The sequence below is a fragment of the Sinocyclocheilus grahami genome, unplaced genomic scaffold (assembly GCF_001515645.1).
Source record: "Sinocyclocheilus grahami isolate Dianchi unplaced genomic scaffold, SAMN03320097.WGS_v1.1 scaffold2485.1, whole genome shotgun sequence".
Lineage (NCBI taxonomy): Eukaryota > Metazoa > Chordata > Actinopteri > Cypriniformes > Cyprinidae > Sinocyclocheilus > Sinocyclocheilus grahami.
The window spans coordinates 62,837-83,523 of NW_015507664.1; the positions used below are offsets into that span (position 1 = coordinate 62,837).

General features: G+C 37.2%; 1 protein-coding gene across 8 annotated transcripts in view; it reads right to left on the bottom strand.

The window, feature by feature from the left end:
• Positions 1-20,687, bottom strand: part of LOC107575152 (pro-neuregulin-1, membrane-bound isoform-like) — an 81,002-nt gene that overhangs the window by 56,158 nt on the left and 4,157 nt on the right. For 6 of the 8 annotated variants that reach the window (XM_016261568.1, XM_016261567.1, XM_016261563.1 and 3 more), the window contains exon 1: positions 4,034-5,647. In XM_016261568.1, coding sequence (XP_016117054.1) covers positions 4,034-4,697 — 664 coding nt within the window. In that variant the 5' untranslated portion in view covers positions 4,698-5,647. Of the gene's footprint in view, positions 1-4,033; positions 5,648-17,880; positions 18,003-18,594; positions 18,770-20,687 lie in introns of those variants that run through there. The other 2 variants (XM_016261570.1, XM_016261569.1) reach the window with 1 other exon arrangement.

Below are 20,687 nucleotides of genomic sequence, written 5' to 3' on the forward strand. Positions count from 1 at the left end.
TTATTTATGTGCTGAGTCACTGGATCGAACATGTCGGGCCATTAGAGGATTCTGTTCAGAGCGGCACCGTTACCTTCCTCATAACTGCCAGATGTCACTTCATTCCAGCATAATTAAATCAGAGATGTTTGCCTCAGCTGGTCTCTCTCCATTACAATAATGAATTCCTCAACCCCATGGCTCCATTTCACAATCACATCTCCATAGACTGTTTGGATTTGGATTTGGTGCAGTAATGGAAGGGGTGAACATGCTGTGATCAATAATATGTGCATTGCCCTGATTTACCTAATTTTATATAAGGATAAACACAGCTCCTCTGAGATTATGCGACGAGTTTGATGAAGAAAAGAAGCCGTTCTGGTGTTTGAAACCCATTTTTGCTGTGTTGTGTGAGACTTGTGGAGAATTTATGAGCTTCATGTCCACATGCAGATGGGCCTCATGGGACAGACAACGCCTGAGAGACGGCTAATAAAAGATGATGCATGCTTACATGCATGCACGTTATCATTATGCTCATTGTTAATTCACATTTGGTGCACAAGTAAAACAGCATATAGTTTGGGTTTAGCTTTTGGATTCCACCTGATATACTAGTGTGGTGCTTCTAATGCTGGCTCGCAGACAGCAGGGAAAAAGCGATGCCACATAGGAAAAGATGGTTTGCATTGATCACATGTTTTATGCTGTGAGCTATTGAGAGCATGACATTTTGTAAACAAATTTTCCTACATTCAGTCATGTTAATATGTTTGCATAATTTGGGTCTACGAATCCGATAACACTTTAGCATAGGGACGAATTCTCACTATGAACTAGTTGTTTATTAGCATGCCTATTGGCTGTTTATAAAGTACATATTCTGCTTGAGCATATTCTACATCCCTAATCCTACCCAATACCTAAATTTACCAACTACCTTACTAACTATTAATAAGCAGCTAATTAGGAGTTTACTGAGACAAAAGTCGTAGCTAATGGTTTGTTAATAGCGAGAATTGGACTTTAGAATAAAGTGTGACGACGAATTCTGTGATAAAAGTAGACAAAAGTCAACATTTTGAATTTAAGGACTAAGTTTTTGTTATGTATGTGTTAATGTAAAATAGATCCTTGAATCAAGCGCTATGACAGTGAGTTTGTTATTTGAATAAAAAAAATAATACTGGCATTTTCATCACATGGTCAATTGGACACTTACAAAAGTGGCTGCAATTAAGAAAGTGAAACCTTTGCCATCTAGCTAAGATGAACAACAATCCATAAGACATTGGAGACCTTCATTATTAGAGGTAAAAGGCGCTGTGATGGGTGGAACTCATCTACTGAAAGCGGGGCATGAACTCTGCATGAACCTCATTACACTCAACAAAAGCTGCAAGAGAACAATAATGAAATGAACAGCTTCACAGATTATGTGTTAATTAAAAAGGATAAAGTGGAAATAACAGTAAGTGGATTCGAAACATGAAATGCTCAAGAAAAATTCAGGAGTCTTTTTCCTTGCTTAAGTAATAAATCATCTACACTGTGTTTTTCCTGGTCCTGATGGCAATGAACATGTGAAATGTGTCTGTGACATCATGAGGAAGACATTTTAAAAGGTTGGTGAGGCGTGCAGCACTGATCGATAAAGCCATCAGCTCAGAAGTCCATGGGAAGTTATTTATACATTATTTAATGAGTTCACAGTGCTGTGCATTTATGAGCAGCATGTTTTACGGGATAGAGACCTATGGCTTATGTATGTTTACTATCATGTACTTAGTGCTACGCACCATTTCAAGGTGTTTGCATAAGCTAGCTGGTTCATGAATCCTTTATCACAGAAGAGCACAGATTTATTGTTTGAAGGCTACACCTGAATTTCCTTACATTTAGTAAAAAAGAAGAGGTGGAATCCAATCCACAAAGAAGTGACAGAGTCGTTTAACCTATAACACTAATCTTCCACAGGAAAAACCTGCTACTATAGTGCTGCTACCACACAGGACATCAATATATTCAGCATTATAAAAAAAAGCCAAGTTTGATTCTTGGCTTTACTTCCACTGAAATACTGCAGTAAGATACGAGTCAGGTTGGTCGTGCAAGCCATCTCAAAATATCCTAGATCTAAGACAGATACTGCTGCCTGTCTATAATACAGCTCAGTAGTGACTGATGAAGCTGTGAGGCCAGCGACTTAGTCACAAACAACTTATTCTCAAGTTCTGTAGAGAATCATCTAAAGTATGTACTGGAAGAACCCAGATACCAACACACCGATCTGAAGAATCTTAATAAAACACCAAGAACTTCATTAATCTGCAATCAACCATTCAGCAACCTAAAATTCGCACACAACCCAAAACTGACATTAATTATAATACAGCGAATCAGCGTTACTGGGTTGTTCCACATATGTGACCCTGGAGCACAAAACCAGTCTTAAGTCTCTGGGGTATATTTGTAGCAATAGCCAACAATACATTGTATGGGTCAAAATTATTGATTTTCTTTTATGCCAAAAATCATTAGGATATTAATTAAAGATCATGTTCTATGAAGATATTTTGTAAATTTCCTACCATAAATATATCAAAACTTAATTTTTGATTAGTAATATGCATTGCTAAGAACTTAATTTAGACAACTTTAAAGACGATTTTCTCAATATTTAGATTTTTTTGCATCCTCAGATTCAAGATTTTCAAATAGTTGTATCTCGGCCAAATATTGTCCTATCCTAACAAACCATACATCAATGGAAAGCTTATTTATTCTGCTCATAGATGATGTATAAATGTCAATTTTGAAAAATTGACACTTAAGACTGTTTTTGTGGTCCAGGGTCACATTATGTATCTCTACTATTTACAACCATTACAGTCATTAACATACTCTAAAAAAAACAACCTCTAAAACAACAGGCAAACAACTGCAGCTTGGCACATGAAATTTACAAAATTTACAATTTTCAAGTTTCAACCAGCTGTCTGCTCATTCTCTCCTCACATCAATCATACAGGCTCTTACAGAGAGATCAGTGCTCAGTGTTACCTGTGATTGAAAGAATCACAGGCCTTTGAGTGATGAGGTAAATGTAAATTACTAGTACAATAAAGTACTAATGCAATCACATGTACAGAATGTGCCTATGATGCATTTGTCTCTCGTAATATTTCTGTCCTGTTCTTTCATCTCTCAAAATCTGCCGTATATTTCATCAGGCTCAGAATCATGTTGACTACAGCTTCCTTGTTAGTCAGCTGATCTGCTGTCTGTTATTGATTTAGACTGAAATTTCTAACACAACCGATCGCATTTCCATTTCAGGCCTGGACAATTGATCACAGTGCTCGCAGTGGGAGGGTCTTTGAGCTTCCCAGCAGCACTTGCTTCAGAGTTGAAGTGAGGTTATGAAGATCGAGTCATTGATCACATCCGGTCTGCGCAGAAATGAAGTTTGGTCAGAAGAATCATAATTCAACATAAATGAAGCTGTGAGGGGCAGTGGGTTGGATTGTTGTGTACATTGAAGAAGAAATGCGTCCAGCAGACACAAAAAAAAATCAATAAAGGTATAGTAGTTCAGCACAGCTCTGTTTTCAATCACATCCAAATAAATATGATGTTCAGCCTGACTAGGGTGCATTCTCTATTATAAATATTTCTCAATTACAAGTAAAGTGCAAGTTTTTTTGTGTAACGGGTTTACTTGAGATCTCCTAACAGATGCCTGGGAGATCTTGATTCTGTAATTGCTTGGTATTTAACACAAGCAGCCGCCTTAAAATTTGACAGATGAGGTGAGATAATCCAATCCGTCAAATGGATTAAAGGGCTCGGCTGAGATAAATCAATAATATCTGCATGATAATAAGCTGTGACCTGCATATACATGCGCAGCATCATTATCAGACTGACCTCAGGAAACTTCTTGCAGGATGACGGTGCATCACTGCACACTGCTAAAAGTGGCAAAAAAATAATTAATTAATTAGTTTAAAAAAACAGAAGAGAAAAAAAAAACACAGATTGTACTTACAGGTCTTTGGAACAATATCGTTAGATTCCAGAGTTTGAGATGGATACTGGTTTGTAGTGCCATTCTGGAGGGGTTTGAATGTGCTCTTGCGGCTGGGTGGAGACACAGAGTTTGTGTGGACAGTCACTGCTGCAGTGGGCGTAAAAACGGGCACCTTCAATGAGGGCGGCTCAAAGGGTCTGCCCGTGGACTCCCCTTCCACAAAGACCTTGGGCTGTCCTGGGACAGACGGAGTCGACGGGGTGGAAGGTGAGACTGATGTGGAGTTCTGAGTGAAGTCTGAATTGATTATAGGATCCTGTCCGATGCGCTTGAGATCAAGGTGGGTCGGCGGCTCGTATTCAAAGATCTTGTCCACAAAGACCCACTTGAGGCCGGCGGTGCAGAGGGCAAGACTTAGCAAGCAGGCCAGGATGGGCAAGATGCAGATTTTTTCAGAGCGGATGCAGCTACTCACCCGCTCCAGATCGAGGCACACGCAGCATGCAGCCACAGGCAAAGGCATGCATCTCAGAGGACCACTCTCTGAGCCGTCGCTGCCCCCCGCCACGTCCTCCTCCACTTCCTCGGGCGTCTCTTTCATGGCCACCTCAGACAAGGCATCCGAAGGAGCCTCTTGAGATGTAAGTCCGGCAGAGATGTCCTCCGCCGCTTCCGACTTCATCTCCGCCCCTGGTTCGGTCGCTCAGAAGCAGCTGCACAGGACTCCTCTAATGCTGCGGCAGGCATGCTGCCTCGTAAAGTCTTCTTTCCATTATCAGATCAGCAATGAGGGGGAAGGGACTCTACACAATGCTCAACCGACTAACCTCGTTACTAAAGAGGAAGACTTCCGTGGCTCTGATTTCTGTCGCCCGGATTCGTTCTCACAGAGCAGGAAGAAAAACACAGGCAGCCAGTCTATAAATAAGGCATATGCTCCGGAGGCCGCCCGAGGGTGGATCCCGCCTCAGAGAGTGCTGCACTCACCTGGGGGCAGGGCTGGAGCGCCTGGGCTGCGGTTCATGCTCTGCAGAAAACGGCTGAATCATCCGAAAGCGGCAGCAGGTGCATGTCCGATCAAAGCACCGACTCTTGGAAAGACTTGAGCACAGGACCGCACGCAAGCATGAGTAGAGGATGACACACACCCCTGCTTTCACCCCTCCTCTTTCTCACTCTCCTTATCCATCACACCAACACACACGTTCTGTCTCTCGCTGTGTCTGCTGTCTCGATCCTCTCACACTGTGAACACTGAGCACAGAGTCGGGCAAGTCTGCGCTTGATCCAATTAGGAAGAACAGCAGCGAATGAGACTCTCTCTCTCTCTCTCTCTCTCTCTCTCTCTCTCTCTCTCTCATTCACTCGTCATCTTTCTGCCATTGATTCTGCTGTGGATGAGGATAGAGTTGTATCTCACACATTGATGGGCTGTTTCTCAGGGGAATAGGATGCTATTGTTTCTGTTAGTGGTCGAGTGATATGTTTTTTTCAATGGCTAATAGCCAATACTGATATCTATAAGGAAGGGGGGGACGATGGCAGATATTATATTCATGCATGGGAAGTTGATGCATAATGTGTCCACAGACTTTTTTTTAAGATTTGAGATTTAAAATTTATATGAATGTTTAAAATAAAAATTTCACTTCACTTATTCCAGGTGCTGCTCACTTTGTTTACTAAGTTTAAAAAAAATACAAATTGGTCCCACTTTATATTAGGCGACTTAGCTACTATGTACTTACAGTACATAAAAAAATAAGTACAATGTACTTACATGTCCTAATTACATGCGACACAACACCGCGACACGCGATAAAAGGTATCTTTTCCATGTTAATCAGAGTTTTTGTCCTAACTAGCCGCGACGGCGACATGCGAAATTTCTATTTTAGAAACGGTGTCTATTTCTGCGACATTGCAGCTAGAACAACAACATACAAACTACTATATGACAGTGATAATCTCAGGCGATTATGTGCTTTATTCAAAGTTAAATGTGTCTAATGTGAGTTTGAATGTCATATTGCGTGGCCTTCTAGCCATACTGAAAGCAACAACAGATAGTTTACCTCAGATCTTAAAAATAAATAAAAGCAAACATGTAAATAAAAATTTCACTTCACTTATTCCAGGGGCTGCTCACTCTTCTTTTGTTTACTAAGTTTAAAAAAAATACAAATTGGTCCCACTTTATATTAGGCGACTTAGCTACTATGTACTAACAGTACATAAAAAAATAAGTACAATGTACTTACATGTCCTAATTACATGCGACACAACACCGCGACACGCGATAAAAGGTATCTTTTCCATGTTAATCAGAGTTTTTGTCCTAACTAGCCGCGACGGCGACATGCGAAATTTCTATTTTAGAAACGGTGTCTATTTCTGCGACATTGCAGCTAGAACAACAACATACAAACTACTATATGACAGTGATAATCTCAGGCGATTATGTGCTTTATTCAAAGTTAAATGTGTCTAATGTGAGTTTGAATGTCATATTGCGTGGCCTTCTAGCCATACTGAAAGCAACAACAGATAGTTTACCTCAGATCTTAAAAATAAATAAAAGCAAACATGTACGTTAAAACTGTGAACTCACTGCGAACCAATGAGTGTATTCCATAAAGATGGTATCAGTCACTCAGTATGTACATTTAATAATGTTAAAAAGGTTTAATATTTATGAATTAGGTTATAAACATTGTTGCGAGTGCAGTGCGCTTTCAGAGAGAGCCCGCCCACACACGCTTCTGATTGGCTGTGATATTGGATTGATTCTGTCGCGTCGCGTCTAGTGTGGACACCTAAATCTTCTCACGTCTCGTATACTGTAGTTAGGACACGGTGTAAGGTCACGCAACAAAGTTATTTTTAAAATGACAAATATTCAAAGTACCTGTTCTAATATGAGCCCATAAAAACGGCTGGTATAATACTTACAAAACTTATTTACAAACTGCTGTTTAAAATGGTTTTAGATGAAATATCACATCACAGAACACTTCTCAATTGCACAAAATAATTTTTTTATATAGGCATTTGCATGTTAAAAGTCTATTGGTAGATGTTGAAACTGACACATGAAATGACCACAGTTATTAGATTTTAAGTATTATCTTTTCTCCAAAAGGCTGCTGTGGTGCTGATAATAAATGAGAACAAAACATGAATGGAAATGCTTCACGATCCCCTCGCAGCATCATTCAATCAAATGCCTGTTTTTAAATCACAGAACTGATTTTTAAAGGCTAAAGTGATTTGTTTGAGTAATGTTGGTGTACATTCAGTCTGCCCTTTACTGTTCTATAATCCCATTTGGCTGTACATGCTGAAGGAACGCTGACTCAGGGGCCGAGAGATCGCAGGTGGTCCAGAGCCCCCATCCAGGACCAATAAATACTGCATGAGGGACAGACTCCACAGGGAATACTGCACCCACACCGGAAATCAGCGTGCTTTAATATAATGAGACTTTTTCTTTACACGTCAATTGTGCTAACTCACCATAAAAGAACAAGGGCTTTTCTAATTAACTGCTTTTGTCACTATTAGTTCAGGTCATTCATTACTAGTCCTTCACTGCCATTAGATACATTCGCTTCAGTGATCTCAAAATGAAGCTAATTTCACAGTCGACACAGTGAGATTCATCTTTAAAGCCATTATATACTGTAATATGGAAGTGTAAAAGTAATATAACAAATCGTTGAATGATTTAACATAATTTAGCATATTACAAAGACAAAACAGGTTAATAAATAAATAAATAAATAAAGGCACCTTGAAATTAAACCTCTAAATCGTTTAACTTTTGTGCTTGGGTCAATTTCAACATATTCAATTTCAAACTCAAAAAAAAAAAAAATTATATTTGGCATTTTAAAAAAGCCTGTTTTTAATTAAGATTCTTTTTTCAGTCTTATGGAGTATTTTGCATTATATATTTTCATGACAATAAAGCCCCTCCCCCTCCCAACACACACACACAAACACAAATTCTCATTAATTTAATGTGTTTGAATTTTTCCCCATTACTTTCAATGACATTTCACCATCAGATTTCCATATTATGAACTTAAATTAAAAAGTACCATAAACAAAATATTTTTTTTTTGCTTTACAGTAATTAGCGGGTTTTTTTAAAATGAGTTAAAATGTGCTTAACGGTCATGAAAAAACCTGATTTAATATTCTTTGACCAAAACAATTTCTTTTGACAATAAAGACCCCCCCCTCCCAACACACACACAAAAACACAAATTCTCATTAATTTAATGTGTTTGAATTTTTCCCCATTACTTTCAATGACATTTCACCATCAGATTTCCATATTATGAACTTAAATTAAAAAGTACCATAAACAAAATAATTTTTTTTTGCTTTACAGTAATTAGCGGGTTTTTTTTTAAATGAGTTAAAATGTGCTTAACGGTCATAAAAAAACCTGATTTAATATTCTTTGACCAAAACAATTTCTTTTGATTTTGGGGTGAAATATGACTTAACAGGTTTCAAGAGATCTATAATTTCTCTGTTACCCATATACGATTATATTCCATGATGTATTTTATCAAAATAAGTTTATATTATTATTATAGTAATACAATTTACATTGTGATCAGAGGGATGTGGGTGCATGAGTAAGCCATGTAATGCCAGAGTAATGCCACAACTTTCACATCGGTGTTCAGATCATCTTTTCTTCTGAAAAAATCAATGTAATGGTAATATTTACATCTGTTGAATGTAAGCTTTTCCATTTTCCAAGCTTGCCTGCTGCTTGTGTTCATGAGTTGTGAAAATTATGAAAATAAAACAAGGAGTTATTGTTTTGCTTGGACTTCAAATCAGTAAGGGTTGAGGCATCAAAAGTAACTATAGCTGTTTTATGGATGGTAACTTTAAAGTGCCCCTATTATGGGTAATGAAAGGTTCATATTTTGGTTTTGGGAGTCCCCAAGGGGTGTAACGGTACACGTTATTGTACCGAAAATTTTCAGTATGTGTCTTTCGGTTTGGTGCACATGTGAACTGAACAAATACAGCAATGTTTTAACCACTGCATGAGTGAAACTTCATTGGAAACTTTCATTGGAAACAATATTGTTACTTTTGATAAGAAACAAAGTCTCATCTTTCAAATTATATAATTTTTTAAAACACTGCACAAGATATTGAGTGTACATATCTTGAAATTTTTGTTCTTTTAGTGGATCTTTTTATTTGTTAAAAACATTCTTTATTTCAGTACATTGAAGTATTTCCAATTTATTATTATTTTGATCGCTTGATCATTATTTAGCACTGCTCGGCTGGTCAGTTTTTTTCATCAGACAACACTTCACACAGGAAACCGGTACACAATCATTAATTCACCCAACATTAAGAAAATTTACAGGGATTTTATTAATTTATTTTTCTAAACGTGGAATAGACTCTGGAAATGACCATGCAGAATATCATCTGAACAGATATTCATTTGTCCGAGGCCAAAACAGATATAAAACAATGAAACAAATGGTTTTCCTCTTGCCAAGCTCTGCGATCTCTCTTAAAGCCTTTCAATGTCACACTGCTGATGCATTAGTCAATTTATCTTCGCAATGATGTCTCTGTAAAAGCCAAACTCTCCTGGTCCTGCTGCATTGCGGTGTGCAGCACTCAGCATACTGTAATTATTCAAGCGGTCTGGAGGTGCAGTGTGTTCTCTCCTTCTGAACTTTTCCCAAATGGCTTTCGGTTGGAAGAGTGTGGCGTGACAGAGACCACTACAGACAAAGAGCTCGCCTACACGCTACGGTCTGCAGACCACTGCAGTAACACCTCCAGAGCCGACTCCTGTCCACACCTACAGTATTGTGATGCTCTCTAAAGGCCAGCCTGACTCATATTTTGGGTAGGTGATTTAAGTAACCACCCAGAACGCAGTACAGCAGCTCCCGAGGCGATGCAGAACACCCTATTGACTGTACAGGGAGACTTTGGCAAACACCCACAACACTCCAGCCTACAGATTTGCAGAGGAAAGCACCACTCACCAAAATGCATTTCACTCTGATCTGGTTTGGCTTTTTCGGTCTATGGTTAATCAGCAGTCCTCCACAGACCTCTACACATGTCTAGACACTGTAATTAAAACCTGACCTGTTCAGATGGCCACTTAGAAAAGCATTCAGACATATGCAGAGAATGTAATGAATGATACTGGACACAAATTCCACACGTATGACATCTTTCCTTGTCCTGCAGTACAGCTGGACCACACGACTGAACACTGCGAGAGCTCATACAGCCACGGAGACAAAACACAAATTAAACTGGCCCTAAAATGTCACTCATAATTGTTTTACATGGGGCCATGATGTAATTTCAGCATTTAGTCTGTGATTTTATTGCCGTCCAATAACAGAAATGTCAGTGTTTTTCTTCCACCTCCCAATTCCCAGCCAAATGACCAACTCTTTTTTTTTTACATCCAGCAGCATTGTGTGGTAATGTAACGGAGTTTTGTAAATCTTGTTTGACCACTGCTGTAGGTTCTGATTTGGCTCAAACAAAGCTTGTTTCAGAGAACCAAGAACTTGGAATTTAAATGAACTATGGCTGTATATGAAAGTTCTGTGAGTGACAACTGCATTTAAATATGACACTGGATTTACAAAATGAATGTTCAGTCAATGCTGGGATTACATACTTAATATTCAATAATATTATCCTTTTAACTGCACTGAAATGATCAGATAAGAACAAAATCAACACAAAGCTCAAGCGCCTAACAAGGTCTTCGCGCATTAATTCCTCCTCGGCATAAACGGTTATGACGTTTTTGTGGGCGTTCCCAGCAATGCCGAACAAGTCTATAGTTCCACTTTAGCGCAATCAAATATACTTCAGTATATCTTTAGCAATACTTCCACACAATTAAAGTGCATCAAGCACAAAATTAGTTGTTCCAATTTAGCAGACTAAGTATACCAGTTTAGTGTACCAAAAGTAAAATTTCGGGGTATTTTTATTAAGTACATAAATATGTAAATGTATTTGTAGTATACTTAGTACAAAATAAATGTCTTTCCAATACATTTTAGTATATTTATTTTTCACTGGGGTAACTGATGAACTTTGAAAATTATTGACCTGAATTGAAAGAACACTGAATTAAACCGAGCATTGTAAATCTTGTTTGACCACTGCTGTAGGTTCTGATTTGGCTCAAACAAAGCTTGTTTCAGAGAACCAAGAACTTGGAATTTAAATGAACTATGGCTGTATATGAAAGTTCTGTGAGTGACAACTGCATTTAAATATGACACTGGATTTACAAAATGAATGTTCAGTCAATACTGGGATTACATACTTAATATTCAATAATATTATCCTTTTAACTGCACTGAAATGATCAGATAAGAACAAAATCAACACAAAGCTCAAGCGCCTAACAAGGTCTTCGCGCATTAATTCCTCCTCGGCATAAACGGTTATGACGTTTTTGTGGGCGTTCCCAGCAATGCCGAACAAGTCTATAGTTCCACTTTAGCGCAATCAAATATACTTCAGTATATCTTTAGCAATACTTCCACACAATTAAAGTGCATCAAGCACAAAATTAGTTGTTCCAATTTAGCAGACTAAGTATACCAGTTTAGTGTACCAAAAGTAAAATTTCGGGGTATTTTTATTAAGTACATAAATATGTAAATGTATTTGTAGTATACTTAGTACAAAATAAATGTCTTTCCAATACATTTTAGTATATTTATTTTTCACTGGGGTAACTGATGAACTTTGAAAATTATTGACCTGAATTGAAAGAACACTGAATTAAACCGAGCAGAATAATGACACTGCTGTCTTCTGTAGAGCATAACTGATTCATTTTACAACCTTAATCTATAGTGTATAAAATGTGTCTAAACAGATGTGACTTGACGTGTAGAAGATGAGTCACAAATATATCTGCTTTGTATATCTTAAAGAAAGAAAAAGAAAGAAAGAAACCACTCACCAAAATGCATTTCACTCTGATCTGGTTTGGCTTTTTCGGTCTATGGTTAATCAGCAGTCCTCCACAGACCTCTACACATGTCTAGACACTGTAATTAAAACCTGACCTGTTCAGATGGCCACTTAGAAAAGCATTCAGACATATGCAGAGAATGTAATGAATGATACTGGACACAAATTCCACACGTATGACATCTTTCCTTGTCCTGCAGTACAGCTGGACCACACGACTGAACACTGCGAGAGCTCATACAGCCACGGAGACAAAACACAAATTAAACTGGCCCTAAAATGTCACTCATAATTGTTTTACATGGGGCCATGATGTAATTTCAGCATTTAGTCTGTGATTTTATTGCCGTCCAATAACAGAAATGTCAGTGTTTTTCTTCCACCTCCCAATTCCCAGCCAAATGACCAACTCTTTTTTTTTTACATCCAGCAGCATTGTGTGGTAATGTAACTGAGTTTTGTAAATCTTGTTTGACCACTGCTGTAGGTTCTGATTTGGCTCAAACAAAGCTTGTTTCAGAGAACCAAGAACTTGGAATTTAAATGAACTATGGCTGTATATGAAAGTTCTGTGAGTGACAACTGCATTTAAATATGACACTGGATTTACAAAATGAATGTTCAGTCAATGCTGGGATTACATACTTAATATTCAATAATATTATCCTTTTAACTGCACTGAAATGATCAGATAAGAACAAAATCAACACAAAGCTCAAGCGCCTAACAAGGTCTTCGCGCATTAATTCCTCCTCGGCATAAACGGTTATGACGTTTTTGTGGGCGCTCCCAGCAATGCCGAACAAGTCTTTAGTTCCACTTTAGCGCAATCAAATATACTTCAGTATATCTTTAGCAATACTTCCACACAATTAAAGTGCATCAAGCACAAAATTAGTTGTTCCAATTTAGCAGACTAAGTATACCAGTTTAGTGTACCAAAAGTAAAATTTCGGGGTATTTTTATTAAGTACATAAATATGTAAATGTATTTGTAGTATACTTAGTACAAAATAAATGTCTTTCCAATACATTTTAGTATATTTATTTTTCACTGGGGTAACTGATGAACTTTGAAAATTATTGACCTGAATTGAAAGAACACTGAATTAAACCGAGCAGAATAATGACACTGCTGTCTTCTGTAGAGCATAACTGATTCATTTTACAACCTTAATCTATAGTGTATAAAATGTGTCTAAACAGATGTGACTTGACGTGTAGAAGATGAGTCACAAATATATCTGCTTTGTATATCTTAAAGAAAGAAAAAGAAAGAAAGAAACAAAAAGAATAAGCATAAAAATTCAGTGTTGTCAACTTTAATTGAGATTTTTAAAAAAAGGTGTTACTTAAAAACATACTGAAAGATCTGTGACCAACTGGAATATAATACCAGTTGTGGCATCAATGGAATGGAGAGAGTCTGTTTCCTTGAAATGGGTCAAATGAGAAGCTTTGATGAATTTGGTGGATATCTATGAGGAAGTGTCTAATGGTGGCCGGTGGTCTCATGGTCTCACGGAGGACCGCTTACATGGGGAACCTGAGGGGAAACGGCTCAGACAAAATCCCACAAATCAATAAAGTGTAAAAGTGTAAACATACATTCAGAGATTCTGCCTTTGGAAAGGAGATTGCTGTAGAGCTTTGGAGCATGCAGAGTTTATCTGGCTTCGGATACGACTGTAAGCTCTGAAAGTGGACAAAGCTTGGGATGTCTCTAACTCATTAAAGTCACCCACAGACAATTACTGACCACCATCACCGCAGGAAAACTGTCATCCGACAGCTCTCTACAAAGTCTGACAGAGAAGTTGGGGTCCCTAAAAGGATGGTCCACACTTTCTGGCAGTTTGTATATGGGGTTATACCTGTCTCAGAAACAAGGCTGCATGTGTTTGCATTTTATTTTGCATTTAGAACAGCACAGCTCTAGTCTACCCCTCCTGGCCATCATAATGACCAGAGCATGCTAAACCAGTTTAACATCCTAAAATCTGTACAGAACTGTAGCCTATTCTTTAGCTGGTTTGTGAGGCATCAATATCAGGCCGTTTAAAGTAATTAACATTAACAGATTAGCTTGCTGTTCTAATGCCTGAGAGAAGACATGGAAGAGCTCATAATTTCCTCTCTTGGCAATCATTCAAATGCACTTCATGCTCACTAATTGAAAAAAGGCATTAAGAAAGTGGATTACACGGAGCAGAAAACTGGTCATTTCTGCAATGTTGCAGCTGGGCTAGAGGAACCCCATTTAGCTTTCAGAAGATATTTATGAGCCACTGTTTTTAGTCTCAACATACTTAATATTCAATAATATTATCCTTTTAACTGCACTGAAATGATCAGATAAGAACAAAATCAACACAAAGCTCAAGCGCCTAACAAGGTCTTCGCGCATTAATTCCTCCTCGGCATAAACGGTTATGACGTTTTTGTGGGCGTTCCCAGCAATGCCGAACAAGTCTATAGTTCCACTTTAGCGCAATCAAATATACTTCAGTATATCTTTAGCAATACTTCCACACAATTAAAGTGCATCAAGCACAAAATTAGTTGTTCCAATTTAGCAGACTAAGTATACCAGTTTAGTGTACCAAAAGTAAAATTTCGGGGTATTTTTATTAAGTACATAAATATGTAAATGTATTTGTAGTATACTTAGTACAAAATAAATGTCTTTCCAATACATTTTAGTATATTTATTTTTCACTGGGGTAACTGATGAACTTTGAAAATTATTGACCTGAATTGAAAGAACACTGAATTAAACCGAGCAGAATAATGACACTGCTGTCTTCTGTAGAGCATAACTGATTCATTTTACAACCTTAATCTATAGTGTATAAAATGTGTCTAAACAGATGTGACTTGACGTGTAGAAGATGAGTCACAAATATATCTGCTTTGTATATCTTAAAGAAAGAAAAAGAAAGAAAGAAACAAAAAGAATAAGCATAAAAATTCAGTGTTGTCAACTTTAATTGAGATTTTTAAAAAAAGGTGTTACTTAAAAACATACTGAAAGATCTGTGACCAACTGGAATATAATACCAGTTGTGGCATCAATGGAATGGAGAGAGTCTGTTTCCTTGAAATGGGTCAAATGAGAAGCTTTGATGAATTTGGTGGATATCTATGAGGAAGTGTCTAATGGTGGCCGGTGGTCTCACGTTACAAGAGAGGACCGCTTACATGGGGAACCTTAGATGTGACTTGACGTGTAGAAGATGAGTCACAAATATATCTGCTTTGTATATCTTAAAGAAAGAAAAAGAAAGAAAGAAAGAAAAAGAATAAGCATAAAAATTCAGTGTTGTCAACTTTAATTGAGATTAAAAAAAAAAGGTGTTACTTAAAAACATACTGAAAGATCTGTGACCAACTGGAATATAATACCAGTTGTGGCATCAATGGAATGGAGAGAGTCTGTTTCCTTGAAATGGGTCAAATGAGAAGCTTTGATGAATTTGGTGGATATCTATGAGGAAGTGTCTAATGGTGGCCGGTGGTCTCACGTTACAAGAGAGGACCGCTTACATGGGGAACCTGAGGGGAAACGGCTCAGACAAAATCCCACAAATCAATAAAGTGTAAATGCAGATCCATACATTCAGAGATTCTGCCTTTGGAAAGGAGATTGCTGTAGAGCTTTGGAGCATGCAGAGTTTATCTGGCTTCGGATACGACTGTAAGCTCTGAAAGTGGACAAAGCTTGGGATGTCTCTAACTCATTAAAGTCACCCACAGACAATTACTGACCACCATCACCGCAGGAAAACTGTCATCCGACAGCTCTCTACAAAGTCTGACAGAGAAGTTGGGGTCCCTAAAAGGATGGTCCACACTTTCTGGCAGTTTGTATATGGGGTTATACCTGTCTCAGAAACAAGGCTGCATGTGTTTGCATTTTATTTTGCATTTAGAACAGCACAGCTCTAGTCTACCCCTCCTGGCCATCATAATGACCAGAGCATGCTAAACCAGTTTAACATCCTAAAATCTGTACAGAACTGTAGCCTATTCTTTAGCTGGTTTGTGAGGCATCAATATCAGGCCGTTTAAAGTAATTAATATTAACAGATTAGCTTGCTGTTCTAATGCCTGAGAGAAGACATGGAAGAGCTCATAATTTCCTCTCTTGGCAATCATTCAAATGCACTTCATGCTCACTAATTGAAAAAAGGCATTAAGAAAGTGGATTACACGGAGCAGAAAACTGGTCATTTCTGCAATGTTGCAGCTGGGCTAGAGGAACCCCATTTAGCTTTCAGAAGATATTTATGAGCCACTGTTTTTAGTCTCACAACCCACAGTTGATCAATAACACAATTTGGGCTGTATTACAGTTGTGGATGTAAGTAAGCAGACAGCACAAGTTTAATGAGATTTACTTATTTTACTTGGGAAAAAGTGAGTTTGCCCATGCACAATTCACCACAATGCTTGGTGGCCAGGGCATTGCTATGCTGTTGTTAAGGTGTCATAAGTGGAGTTTAGTGTATTGCTATATGGTTACATGTTTCCATTACGTAAGAACAGCTGCAACTGTTGAGCACATTAAGTGTCCAATGTTCTGTGCATCATCTGATTATTTGAAGTGCACTTCTTCTTGCTGGAATTTTCAGTGTTAACACACTACTCACACTATTTATACTACAAAGTGGTCCAATTATGTGAACTGGGTGATATTCAAGTTTTCAGATATGGCTTGGGTTCTTCAATGTGTGTCAGTGGAATTTGTTTGAAACGGGTGAAAGTCATGCGCCTGATAATTTAACAGCACAGCACACCTCTCCTCAAAGAAATCATTCACATCTGGAGCACAAAGGCTGCAAACGGTAGGGATTTGACTGCATCACTTTGAGCGCTAGTTCTCGTGATAACCAATTCAGCAACAACAATAAGCCAATAAATATAAGACAGAAATTCTAAAAGCAAATAAAGTTGTGTGTAATCAATGTATTTCAATTTTAAACAAGCTTTAACTGAATTTTAAACAAGCATGAAGCTACAAAAACTGGTCATCTTGTGTTGCACAGATGTGATGAGAGTAATCTTTGCCCTCAAAGCACTTGACATGAAAACCACCTGACTTGAAGAACTTTGTCCTTTCTTTAAGCTTTTGCTCATGAAACACAAGTCTGGACAACAGCTTATTAATAACCGCTTATCTAGCTTTTATAAAAAACTCTGTTTGAACTTTACTGTGTGACTCACTCTCCAACATGATTCGTACATCACATTACAATTTATTGTATTTATTTATTTATTATTTGCAGTGGTGAGGCCAGAAATCTCCTATTCTGTGCCTCTATCACATGATATTATTTATAATTATTTCAAAATGGGCTTCTGAATGAATGAAACATCCCAACCAGCGAGACTATCCCTAACATCGAAAAGAATAGAAACTATACATTTATAATTGAAATAAATACTAAAACATGAATACTCCCCAATTTATGTAACCGAGTCAGTTATATAATCCAGTTCACCCGAATGAATCAGGCTTTTGAAGGCTAAATGAGGTCTGTCTATGACAAACCGAATCACCAGAATTAATCGGACTTCACAAAGCTACATACCGTATGAGAGAAAGAGAGAAACATTTAGCTTGAACTTATTAACATGAATCAGACTTTCCTAAACTACATATGAAAGAGAGGTTCGCTTAGGACGATCTTGCAGTTTTGATTAGGTTTTTTCCAGTATATTCTGGCAGCTTGGATTGGGTGGTACCGCCATCATTCTGGGTGGACCAGTGTAACTCGTGTCCCTATATGATTTGCACATTGATTTTAATACTTGTAAAAAGGATGCATTCTTACTTTTCCTGATGGTTAGGCTTGCTGTAGTATTTGTTTTTCCAAGGTTGTTGACTGCCTCACAGGTGTATAAACCAGCATCTGCTTCTGTGGACTTCCTGATCAACAGTTCAGATATTTTCCCCCTGTAGAAAGTTACATAATCTTGTTTTTTTATATTGCTTCTCAAAAGTCCAACACTGTCGCAAATAAACAGTCTTGCATCATTAAGAACTGAATTTAAAATCAGAATTTAAGTGTACACTCTTAAAAATAAAGATGCTTAAAAGGTTCTTCACAGCGATGCTATAGAAGAACCATTTTTGGTTCCACAAAGAACCATTCAGTCAAGAACCGTCTCTTTCTTATCTTTTTATAATCTGAAGAACCTTCTTTCGCCACAACGAAACAGAAAGCTTCTTCAGATGTTAGTTAAAGGTTCTTTATGGAACCATTTAGACAAAAAGGTTATTCTATGGCATCGTGAAGCACCTTTATTTTTAAGAGTGTACTATAGTGTTAATGCACTGCTCTTGTATCTCAGCACAGGCCTGTTTGGATTGTACAGGGTTAAATTTGACAATCACATACTATACACATGGCTGATATATGTTCCTGTAAATACAACATTAAGATTTCTGACTTAATATTCTATGAAGCCAAATCTTCATTCATCCTGAACAACTTATAGCTAATCATATATTTTTTCTTAACTGTAATTCTGTTACAGGAACTTACTGTTTCTTTTTTTTAAGCTTTATGCTTTTGGGTTTGTTTTTGCCTGCGAGTTCTTTTTCGTTCTTGTACCACTTAATGCTGGGCGCTGGGTTTCCCGCCACAATCTCACACTTCAGTACGGTCTTTTTTCCATCCTCCACTGTCATGCTCCGCAGGTCCTTTAACTTGGGTTCCGCTGAAACAAAGACACAAAACAGAAATTACTCACAGAATGCCATCAACACTCTCAAGGGTGAATCTTGCAATATTTCACCCCATTCTCGTTATATTTTTATGGTAGAGGCATTTGACGAGAAGCTCTTCTTAATTGTCATGAAATCATATCAAAAATACAAAAAGAAAATAGGTTTCATTTTTTTTTGCAAAATATTACTCAGATGTTCTCTGGGTATCTGGAACCCACACTGCTGTCCTCTCGGTAAAGAAATACATCATTCCAGACATTTGTTTCAATAGATCCCTATAGCTAGAGTTGTTTTATGATGCCATGAAACGGTCTAGTTAAATGTGATGCTTTGATTTGATATTCAGCGGAATAAACAGTGAGCTAATTAAATATCATTTATGTTGTACAGTATATGACAGAAGTACCCATAAAGACACTAATAAACTGAAAGCCACACATTTTTGAATTTGTAAAAATGCGGGCACACACTTACAGCTCTAAACTGTAAGGTTTTAATCAATCAAGCCCAATTACACAAATTCATGTTTTTCTAGCAGTGGATTGCATGTACTGTAGATTTCAAGCACAAAAACATTTTTGATTTCATACTCAGTATATAGTGACAATTCCAAACATATATTAGTATCTAATGTGCTGACACAAAAGAGCCACTATATACTTTAATTAACGCATGTTTAAACTGAAAGGTCGAACTGCGTTCTCAAAAGTGTTTTTCATAAATATCAGGTCAGACCATGTTGTCACACGTTTTATATAGTGTGTTGTATTTTTATTTTTATTAATACATTTATAATGAATAAAACAATGGCTTTGGTATTTTCACATGTGATCCTTTCATTAATTATTTTGTTTAAATTCTACAAACGTCACAGCATCTTTATCAAAGGTAGATTCACAACTACACTAAATAAAATGTCCATGTGTTTCTTCAAAAGATAGTGTTAGACTGTAACATCTTCCTGTCACAGCACAGATGAACAAATCACATTTCAGAAACCTGTTCATTTTTTTTTTTTATTCAGAGGGATGTTCTGGAGAGTTTTTTTCTGTGATTAATCACCCTCTAAATTAATGTTGCTGTCTGTGTTGATTATAGTGAGAATGATATAGGGATGATTACAACAACGGCCCCACAGACAGCACAACCCAGGTGAAAAGCAAGTGCACTTCCAAAATGTACTTAAAGTGCTCTATTTTCACGCACTAATTTTGTACTTCATATACTAGAAATTATTCTTAAGAACATCTACTCAAATGTGCTATTTTGAGACACCATGAATATGAACTAAAATGTGATTTTAACATTGCTATAACTAAATAAAAATGTATTTAGTTACCACTTGTAGTACATTTGAACCCACTAGTGTATGAAAGATGGGTTCAAGTGTACTACAAGTGGTAACTAAATACATTTTTTAATACAGAGATAGTGTTAAAAGCACATTTTACTTCATATTCATGGTGTCTCAAAATAGCACATTTGAGTACACTTAGATGTTCTCAAGATTATCTAAAATACTTAAGAACAATTTTTAGTATACTAAGTACAAAATCTAAATTAATGTTGCTGTCTGTGTTGATTATAGTGAGAATGATATAGGGATGATTACAACAACGGCCCCACAGACAGCACAACCCAGGTGAAAAGCAAGTGCACTTCCAAAATGTACTTAAAGTGCTCTATTTTCACGCACTAATTTTGTACTTCATATACTAGAAATTATTCTTAAGAACATCTACTCAAATGTGCTATTTTGAGACACCATGAATATGAACTAAAATGTGATTTTAACATTGCTATAACTAAATAAAAATGTATTTAGTTACCACTTGTAGTACATTTGAACCCACTAGTGTATGAAAGATGGGTTCAAGTGTACTACAAGTGGTAACTAAATACATTTTT